The 10,906-nt window shown below is 36.1% G+C and overlaps 1 protein-coding gene across 1 annotated transcript in view; it reads left to right on the top strand.

Moving 5' to 3' along the window:
- The window catches only part of LOC132185300 (PR5-like receptor kinase), a 15,309-nt gene extending 13,593 nt beyond the window's left edge, over window positions 1–1,716 (top strand). Inside the window, exon 4 of the mRNA XM_059599093.1 lies at window positions 1,517–1,716. Coding sequence (XP_059455076.1) covers window positions 1,517–1,573 — 57 coding nt within the window. The 3' untranslated portion in view covers window positions 1,574–1,716. The remainder of the gene's footprint in view (window positions 1–1,516) is intronic.
- The last annotated feature ends 9,190 nt before the right edge of the window (window positions 1,717–10,906 follow it).

The following is a 10,906-nucleotide window of genomic DNA, read 5'->3' as shown; positions in this document are numbered from 1 at the left end:
ATCCTTCTGAGAAGCTCCAAACCAGTCTCATTGAATCCACATTGCTGCAAGGTTCTGCTTTCTCAAGGACAAACTCATGGTCCTCCCTCCCATGAGTTTGCAGGGGGGGTGTTAAGAGTAAACTTAAAGATCAAATGAAGTCCAAGGATAATCAAGAAACTCCATCTGATACACGTGACAAACATTGGTGTTTGTCACGTGTATCAGATGGAGTTTCTTGATTATCCTTGGACTTCATTTGATCTTCTGGTTTACTCTCAAGGAACCCCACATCAGTCTCCCTTCTCCTCCCACTCTCTGGTGTGATCACTCAGGAGCTCTTGCTTTGGCCTCTAATCCAGTCTTTCATGCACGCACCAAACATATTGAGGTAGATGTCCACTTTGTTCGAGAAAAAGTGCTCAACTGTGACATTCAAATCCATTATCTCTCCACTCTTGACCAAGTTGCAGATATCTTCACCAAGGGTCACACTGCTGCAAGGTTTTGCTTTCTCAGGGACAAACTCATGGTCTTCCCTCCATGAGTTTGCAGGGGGTGTTAAGAGTAAACCAGAAGATCAAATGAAGTCCAAGGATAATAAAAAAACTCCATCTAATACATGTGACAAACACCATAGTTTTCATGCAATCTTGACACCTACAGCAACCACTAGAAGGACTTCACATCACAGCAACTTTTCTTCCCCAATTCATGGAAACTTGCTCCCCACTTCTGCACACACCAGTAGACTACAACAGCAACCTATCCCTGTTGACCTGCAGCAGCCTGTCATCCCCATTTCTTGCTGCAAATCCAACTCCTTAAGTTATGGCTGATTTTCCTCCAAGCAATGCCATCAACTCAGCACACCTTTGAGTTCCTCAATTTCCTTTCTCTACCTTTTTAGTCATTTCGTGGTTTACCAATCTTGTAAAGTTTTGTTTAGTCTTTCCCCTTGTAATTACTCTTGAGCCTATAACTATAAATACTTAATACACTTGCTGTTGTTGGTTAAGTAAAACCAAAAACAGTTTCTCTTAAACTTTCAGCTTAAAGGTGTGAATCTCCTCGATCTGTTGTCAATTTTTGTTCTCTTTCCCTCTCTTGGGTTTTTCTCCCTTCCACCCTCTCCAATTTTCTCTTTTTATGCATTGATTTTTGCTTGATTCTCTGCCCCACTCTGGCCATTCCATTCATTAAAGCTTCAATATTGCTGGTCAATTAGGTCTTTCTTTTAGTAAATTTATTTGAGCTTGTGTTCTTATCTGGATTGGGTTTGCTGCTTTTGACATTGTTTGATAGTGTTATTGAGCTTATGGGATATTTTGTTGTGAAAGTTGGTTTGATCTATTTGTTTGTTCATAAATAGGAAATATTTGATTATTATGCTCGATCTGTTTGGTTCTCCTGAATTGGTCGGAATATATAAAAAAAAAAAAAAAAAAAAAAAAATTCTTGGTCATACTTAATTCTATATATTATGCTTTAGAAGGCAAAAAAGTTGAATTGAATGAAAGTGGGAACTGTGATGCAGGAAGGAGAAGCGAGGCTTGTTGGAGATGAGCTCCGAAGCACTGCAAACCTCCAATAATCATGATTATTATAGTTTTTCTTATATCTAATGTCATGACGTCAAAAAGCATTTTGTTATTTTCAACACTTTTGTTTTCCTGAAAGTTGTGTAAGTGGTATTGATGATCCAAAATTTGTAGGTATGAGGATTTGGGATTTGAAACTCTGACAATATTTTTTTGTTATTATTATTATTTTTTATAATGAAGTTATAAAAAAAAAAATTCGGAAAAAAAAAATATTATTTTTTTTGGGAGACGTGTCAAAAACTCACACGTCACCAAAACTTTTGTGACATGTCAGACTTGACACGTCACCCTTTGGTGACGTGTTAGAAATTGAAGGACCCAAAAAAGACCAAGAAAAAGACAATTTTTTTTTTTATTTTTTTGAAAAAATACCAAATAAAAGACGGACCAAAAAAAAATTATTGCTTCACACATTTTTTTTTTATTTTTTTAAAAGAAAATAAAAAATAAGGCAAAAGTTGATTTAAAGTTGGGCAAAATAATTGGGTCTCTATCATCATTTTTTTGAAAAAAAATACATTTTACTCCTCTAAAATTATACTTCTCTTTTATTTTTGATTCTAATGTTTCAAAAATTGTAGTGTACTCCTACTAAGTTTTTGTAATTATTAGCGTAGCCATTCCGTTTACAAAATTCGTCTTCTCCAATGAGATAAGGCCGCCCCCAATGTGCGACGCAGTCTTCCATTTCTTTTTATTTGCTCTCAATTAAGGAGTAGGACCTTGCCTTTTAATTTTTCCAACTCCTCCAGGTAGGACTAGAAAAATATGGCACCAAGGGTGATAGGCTTGAAAGCGATAATTGGACCCTCTGGACGTTTCATTGATGCTTCTGATTCCTGAACCATGGCTTTATTGGCTGTGCTGAGTAGAGGAGTCATATGGGTCCTTCTCAGTAACCAACCACAAGATTTCCACCAAGACTTTTGAGGTTTTTCCTTCGCAAGGAGGGGGATTCGAACTAATAATCTCCACTTTATAAATCGTGATTTCTAGCCGATTGAACTATTCTTTCGAGACCTTCTCCGCACTACTGATGTTGTCTTCAAAAGGTAAATTAATTTCCATGATTGTAAGACCGTTATAAAAATAGTGCCCCTCGTCAATAAGGTTGGGTTCGGTTTTGGATAGACTTGACTTAGACTAACTTCATTAATAAATGACAGATTTTTTTTTATTTTAATAAATTGTTGTTTAATTCAGTTTTTAAAAGTGTTACGTGTAATTTAGCAATTGCTGTTTAATAAATGACTGTATATTGTATGATAGTGCTCTCTTATCGACATCCACTTCAGAAGTTGGGGAAATGGGAGACCAAGCAGCTAAAATGTTAACTCCAGTAGCAGCTAAATCTGGCTACAAAAAGCAAAAAAAAAAAAAGTTTCCAAATAAATGTTTACAAAAAAGAAATATCTCTGATACTATGAAAGAAAGCAAATAAACTTGCTATTAGCGGAATGAATTCAATATTCGATTCATCATTTATTAATCATTCATTTCGCTGATAGCAAGTTTATTTGCTTTCTTTCAGGTACGAGCAATTGTTTGGGTTTGATAATGATTAGTCTTGTCAATTGCAAATTTGATCCCGAGTTTTCTGTCTCATTCCAGTTTGGTCTGTTCTTAGTTTGGATGGGGACGACTGCAAACATGTTTTTACTTCAGCTGAATCAGTTTGACTTGCTATTAGTAGAATTTTAATTATTTTTGGTAAAAGGTTACATACCCTTGTCAAATTACCATCTAATTTATAATGTCCTCTTTAAACTACCAAAACAGTGTCAATGTTCCCTAAGGCTAGCAAAAAGACAAAAATAACCCTATATATTTTTCAATAAGACAAAAAAAGTTTTATAAATTCAAAAGAAAGAAAAAGAAAATTAATTTTTAATTTTTTTTAAAAAAAAACTGAAATTTTTATTTTAAAAAAACGATTTTTTTAATAAAAAAATTGTCTTTTTAAGAAAACGATTTTTTTTTAATATATATATAATTTTTTATTATAAAAAATAATTTTTAAAAATAAATAAATTTGGCCACCCGATGAATTTCATTTATTTGTTTATTTTTTAAAGTTTTAGTTTTTTTTTTTTTTTAGAATTTTTGTTTTTATTTTATTAAGGTTAGTTTCGTCATTGGGGAACATTGACAATTTTAATAGTTTAGAGGATACATTGTTATAATTAAAAATTTATGAATAACACTGTCAATTATATAGTAGTTTGAAGTCTCCAAGAGGTAGCTTAATCGGCTGTGGACTATGCCTAATGAAGCGGAGTTCACTAGTTCAAATCCCCCCTCCCCCTTCCCTTGTGTGGACATGTCAAAAAAAAAAAACAAAAAAAATATAGTAGTTTGAAAAGAAATAATAGAATTACCCATTAATTTTTCACTCGAGTCAAAGTCTTTTTACTCAATCTGGGCTTCCCAGTCAAGGATTGTCTTCTTTCAGATCCGGACTAGGTTTTGGAAAGCCCACCGGAAAATTGCCCAAAGACCCGGATATATGTATCCCGGCTAATCCAAGCAATCTGGGTTGGACAGGTCATCTTATGTGTGCCCAATTGATCCCATGCCAGCGCACAAGACCCATCACTGCACGAGACTTTTTCTTGGCCGGCCCAATATCATTGTATCCTGCTCTTCCGCCCAATATCATTGTGTCTATTTATTTATTTATTTTATTTTATTTTATTTTTTATTTATTTTTTATTTTAAATTATAAGTGCTGATTCGCATTGTAATTTGTAACACTTGCATCTCACTTCCATTTGATTGGAATGAAATGATAGTGTTTATTAGTCTTCAAAAAACTTGAACGAACAATATGTTCAAGAATTAAATGTCATTAATATACTGAGGGGTTTTTCTCTATGAGAACCATTTCATCCATGAGAAAAAGTGCATCATTTACTAGCCTATTATCCGCAACATTCGCTTCCCATGTCGATCAATTAATTGGCATTTGACCATATCGGTACTAATTTAATTTCATAGGTTGGGTTAAATGGTCTTATACTCACGTCTCGAGACAAATTTATATAGTCTTATATCATTGCCTCCAATTTAATTAAATAGGTTGAGTTACAGTTGACTTATATAATCTTATATTTATACTCGAGACAAGTCGAACCCGACACGCAAACATGAATTACCACCTTTAAAATTGAGATATCTATTATTAAGTTATTTAAATAATATAAAAATGTGGACAATTTTTTTTTTGAATTAATATGATTGGATTTCTGTAATTAATTAATACAATTTTCACATCATTTATTTATTTAATCACCACGCCTTTCCCATCTCATTAATAAACTAGAGCATACTACTAAGGCTAAGCCTATAACAAGCATAGAAGATATACATAGTAATATATATAGACTATAGTCATATAGGATACATAGCAAATAACATGAAAGTAGATTCATTATAATATTAGTGATCGATCATGCATGTTTCCATGGAAGGCATTGGAGCTTAGGGCAAGAGTAGTTCCACGTGCTTCTGCATTCTCCTCCCATGCCATCACAACACTTGCACACAAGCCCAAGTGTCGCAATAAATGCCTTGGAGTACCCTATAAATTTATCACAATATTATATATCATCCCAATCAATTCTATAACACTAATCGAATATTTGGCCTTAGGGAGGGATTGCTCTTTTGCTTACCTCGTTGATGATCTCTGAGTGTCACTGCCTTGGCTCCTGACGCTCTTGGTTGTTGAAGTATGGCGACGATGATCAAGAGCCAGAAAAATAGCCGAAAATGCTTAGGCATATCCATTTTCGCAATAATTCAGTAAATTTTGACACAAAGAAGGTTTATTTATGAAAGAGCTGGAAAGCCATGGGAGGTTTTAAAGCTGTGGGGTACTGCGCGGCTCTTTCTATTTGAACGGTGTGTGGCCTCTAGAAGAAATGATAACGGTCAGGCTACGCGTTTCCACCTCTCTTAAGTTTTTCGAGGGTGGGCCAGAGAAAGAGCTTTCAATCTACTCGTCTTGCCCGGGGGAGATGACGACAGAGGAAAGGAAGTCGTAAACATGGCTTTCGGCTGCTTTTGCATGTGTATGTGTGTGTGCTTTTTTTCCTCTCTAATAGTAATAGATATCTATCTTGTTACATACGATGATGTTTTTGACAATAACGTACAATTTTAATTGAAAGTGTTTGTTATTATTTTTAAGTGAAAAGTACATTTTACCTCTTAAGTTTGAGTCGATTTTTAATTCTACCTCAAGTATTTTAATTTTTGCAATGCACTCCCAAAATTTAAAGTTTTTGCAATTCAACCTATCCGTCAGTCAAAGCCATTTTGACTGACGGAAAAGTGATCACTTGATTCGCACATGATCACTTAAGCCCATTATTTTCCCAAAATGCCTCTACCCACACGATTAATCCTTTACCCTCACAAGCTTGATGTTCGAACCCTGCAACACCATGAGTTTGTCCTTGAACGAGGTTAGTATGCAAGGTAGTTGGTTGGAAACCGCTTGTTTGATCTCTGTCAGGTTCTTCCTCTGGCTCTTGAGTTTCCTCGACATTTCTTTTTCTTCTTCTCTTTCTTGATTTTGGATGATGTTTTTAGAGTTGTTGGGTGCGGACTCCAATGGCTTTTTGGGCGGTATAATTTTCAAGAGCACCCTCTTCTTCTTCTTTTCCACATGCTTCTCTAGGTACTGCTTTCTCTTTTTCAGGTGGAATTGAATGAATTCCATCAAGATCATCTGGGTTAGCATCTTTTCTACCTCGTTTTCATTCTCACCCACAGCTCTTATAACCTCCTTTTTGATTTTATTAAAGTGCCCACATAGAGTAGGAGAGCCACCCCTCAGATCCTCAAGAGTGATGGTCATATTTCTCAACGTTTTCTTCCTCTTCTTCTTGAAACAAGAAAAATGATACGATTTTGAATTTCAAAAGGGAAAGTTTCAGAGATGATACCGCGTGGGTGGGGGCATTTTGGGGAAAGAATAGACTTAAGTGATCACGTGCGGGTCATGTGATCATAGTTCTATCAGATAAGACGGCAGTGACTAATGAAGAGGCGGAATTGAAAAAATTTAAAACTTTGGAGAGTGCATTGCAAAAATTGATTTACAATTTACACTTTAGAGAGGTAAAGTGCACTTTTACCTTGTTAAGAATATTATGTTAATGTTATTTACTTCTTTAGGTATTATTAGTTAACTAGGTTTACCTTTCCTTAGTCTACTAGGTTTACCTTTCCTTAATCTATTAGGTTACTTGCCTCTCTATAAATAGAGGTCTCTGTATTCATTATTATTATTAGAATCAATACAATGTAGTCCATTGTATGCTTTCGCTCTCTCTCTCTTCTCTCTTTTTCTTCCGCTTCTAATATATTATCCAATATATTTAACATGGTATCAGAGCTACTTTTTTGTGACCTTCAATAAACGTCTTTTCTGGCGTTTTCCTTTTGAAGAATTTCAGTCTCGTCGCCCAACATTACGCGCCGCCAAATTTTCTACTGCCTATAGTCACAAAATTGTGCCAGCCTATAAATCCGGAGCCGCTCAGTCTATAGCTGCCACACACAGCCTCATCGCCGCCACGTCCGATGGATCAGCCAGGTTGCGGTGCCGTGCCATAGATCTTCTGCCGGTAGTCTGAATTCAGTCCAGAACGCTGCCAAAGGTTATGGGATGCGCCTCCACGCGCCGCCTCAAGTTCCGGTTGCTCCACCACTGCAGTTCCGCCACCAGCCGCCACGGTGGTCCGATCGCCTCTCCAAGACCACCGATCGATAGATCTACTCTCAATGATTCCATAACAGGCTCCATCTCCTCCATACGACGCTGGACGTGCCCCCACGCGCCTATAGAAGTTCCGCGCGTCAAATCCACGCTCCAAGACCATGCCGCCTCCGTTCGCGTGTGTACCGCACGCGCCATTGCACCAGACTGCCACGTCAGCCCTACGTGACACGTCAGCCACGCGTGCCATGCCAGCAGGTCCACGTCAGCCTTGTGCCATGTCAGTATCGCCACGTCAGTCCTACGTGCCACGTCATCAGTGTCAAGTCTGAACTTGCCACGTCATTAGTGCCACGTCAGTGTTGACTTTGACCCTTGACCGTTGACTTTGACTTTGACCACTGAAAAAGTTGACCAGGTGTTTCCTACCCAATTTTTTGTCCTGATTTCAAATTTGTGGTCTATTTTTGCTTTTGGCATCTCTATATGGCAGAAAACAAGATTCTTCTCCAAATTTAGGCGTTTGTTTTATGCGGTTCAAGTTGGTTCATGCATTATTCAATTTGGTTCCATAGCATTTTCTTTGGTGCAGTTCAATTCGGTTCATTCTTCTTGCGGTAGGCATTCTCAGGTCAGACCAATCTTTCCTCAGGTCCATGGGTTTTCGGGCCAAAGAAGCCCCTTTCAACCGGCCCACTTATGCCTTGTCAAATGCCGCCATCACCGGTCACTGCAGCCTCTCCTAGGCCATTGATCCATTACTAGTGAGAATTTTTTTTGGTCAGACCTTTTAACGGTCCAAGGGTTTCAGGCATGATTAGCCTCTTCAACCGGCCATTTTTCTCCTGACTTAGCTCAGCCGACCAAGCGAGATGGTCTACTAGTTAGATGGGTCAGACTTAGTTCAGCCGACAAGGCGAGATGGTCCAAGGGTTTCAGGCATGATTAGTTTCTTCAACCGGCCCTGCTTATCTCAGCCGATCAGGCGAGACGATCTACTAGTTAGATGGGTCAGACTTTCGTTCAGCCGACAAGGCGAGACGGTCCAAGGGTTACGGGCCAAACAAGCTCCTTTTAACCGAACCTACTTTTCTCAGCCGACCAGGCAAGCTACTTCATTACTAGTATATGGTTTTCAAGTCAAAATTACAACCAAGTGAACCAAGCTCCAGCTTAAATTCATTGCTCAAATTCAGGCATAATCAACCGGTCTCTAACAACTTTTATGACGTTACTTCGGCAATTGTTTCGGCACAAGCAGCTTTTTCGGCGAATTCCTTTTTCTTTCCCTTTTCGTCTATCCAAACTCAAGTTTACACATTGAGTTTGAGGGGGGATGTTAAGAATATTATGTTAATGTTATTTACTTCTTTAGGTATTATTAGTCAACTAGGTTTACTTTTCCTTAATTTATTAGGTTACTTGCCTCTCTATAAATAGAGGTCTCTGTATTCATTATTATTATTAGAGTCAATACAATGTAGTCTATTGTATGCTTTCACTCTCTCCCTTTTCACTCTTTTTCTTCCGCTTCTAATATATTATTCAATATATTTAACATACCTAGTTTAAAAATCTGTAACCCTATTCATTTGATTGCTCTTATCTACCAGATTTTATAAGAAAATTTTGGTTAAATCCAAGGGGAATGAATAACTCTTTTAATATGTACGTGTTAATAAATTGCAGAAGTCTAACTTTTTCTAAATTTAGGATATTTAATTATGCTCTCGATGTTAAAAGTCTAGGATAAAACACAATCTTGGGTGATGGAGACACCAAAATTAACTCTAGAAATGAATTGTCTAGTAGAAATTGGCATCTTAAGCAACATGAATAGCCACTTGGATAATTCCACTGGATAAGCTTTTAGTTTTCAGCTATATGATCGTTTGATCATTATCAACAATTTTGTCGTGATTTCAAAGCATTAATGAAGATGAAAAAGACAAATACAAGGGAATCTCTATTTAATTTATATAAAGTTATATAACTTGTTATACAAGATTTGGTCACAAGATTTGGTCATCAATCTGAAATCAAGACAAACAGCCACTAGCTACTATGAAACGTGAAGTAAGGGGCGCCGCCCCTTATTTGTATTTTTATTTGGTCTTCAGTCTGTTTCCCACACAAAATTTAAAAATTACCCAAACATATATAAACCGATTTAATACAATTTTGGATAATATTAAGCTTATCCAGTGGAATTGTGCACAATTTAATACAAATATTAAATACACATTTACTTATATTCTAATACTACTTAATACAATTTTTTTTTTTTTTTAATTAGTACCATATAATTTAATGTTTTTAAATAGCTTATTAATTGGACAATGGATATTAAACCTATAAATAATAACATAGTCCATATAATATTAGTTATACTATACTCTTAAATCTTAATTAGTTAATTGTACACACATTAAACCGATTATTATTATTATTATTATGGTATGCAGCTGAATATGAGCCACGTCAGCTTACCTGCTTCCATTTTGATAAGAATCTAAAGATGATGAGACCTCTGAAAACATAAAGACTGTAATGATCGAAGGATGAAAAAGGTCACATCGTTAATCAAATAAGGCATGTGAAAAGTATATAGAAATTGATAATAAAATAAAATAAAAATAAGGAAAAGAGAGATAACACAAATTATAAAAATAAGGAAAAGAGAGAGAACACAAATTTTAAGTGGTTCCGTCTAAAGTTCTATTTTCATTTTGGCATTGTGTGATTTGAGTATATGATTTTATTTATATAGCTTTAAGGTGACTTTAAATATAAAACAAATCACTTAAATTAAAAATAATTAATCACAAATCAAATTCACATTAATTAACAAAATTTTTATTCTTATCAAAAGGTAGGATGCCCAAATAGGAGGGACTGTGAGAGCTGGCAGCACCATTCACAAATAAAAAATGTTAAGACTTATAAAATATTTTATAAAATAATATTTATAAGATAATATGGCACAATATAATTAAATTTTTTAAAATTTAAATATATTTTCTTTTTAATCATGTTTAAGAATTATTTTATAAGCATAACATTTCTCTTTGAGAGCTCCTACTATTAGATCCTAGTGTAAACAAGCCATATTACAGCATTCAATCAACATGTGACACATCATCATTTCAAGACAAATGCAACAAATTAAAGTGAGATAAAAAACACCAAATCAAAATGGAAACCGAACAACAACACCCCATATCCGGCGAGACTCATCCGGCCAAATTGGCCAGACCCACTGGCTGGGTCTCGCTGGCTATGTATTCTCTCTCTGGCCATGACCCGATTCTAATGTCTCAAAACCCATTTTTAATGCCACAAAACTCATTTTTTGATTCAAAACTAAAATAAAAAAGTAGAAGGTTAACACTCCAGGGATTTTATCATCCTAAAGGCTGAAAAATGTGACTCACGGCGCCAGAGAAGGTGACTCACGGTACCGGAGAGGGTGAGGGTCAGGCCAGACCCACTGAGTCTGGCGAGTGGGTCTGGCCATCTAGGTCTGGCCGATTAGGTCTTGCCGGCTCTCTGGCCAGTTGGGTCTGGCAGTAATTTTAGCATTTTTTTCTTTCTC

This window comes from Corylus avellana, chromosome ca6 (genome assembly GCF_901000735.1).
Source record: "Corylus avellana chromosome ca6, CavTom2PMs-1.0".
NCBI lineage: Eukaryota > Viridiplantae > Streptophyta > Magnoliopsida > Fagales > Betulaceae > Corylus > Corylus avellana.
Note: the sequence above shows the minus strand (reverse complement) of the source record. Positions and strands in the feature narration are given on the sequence as shown.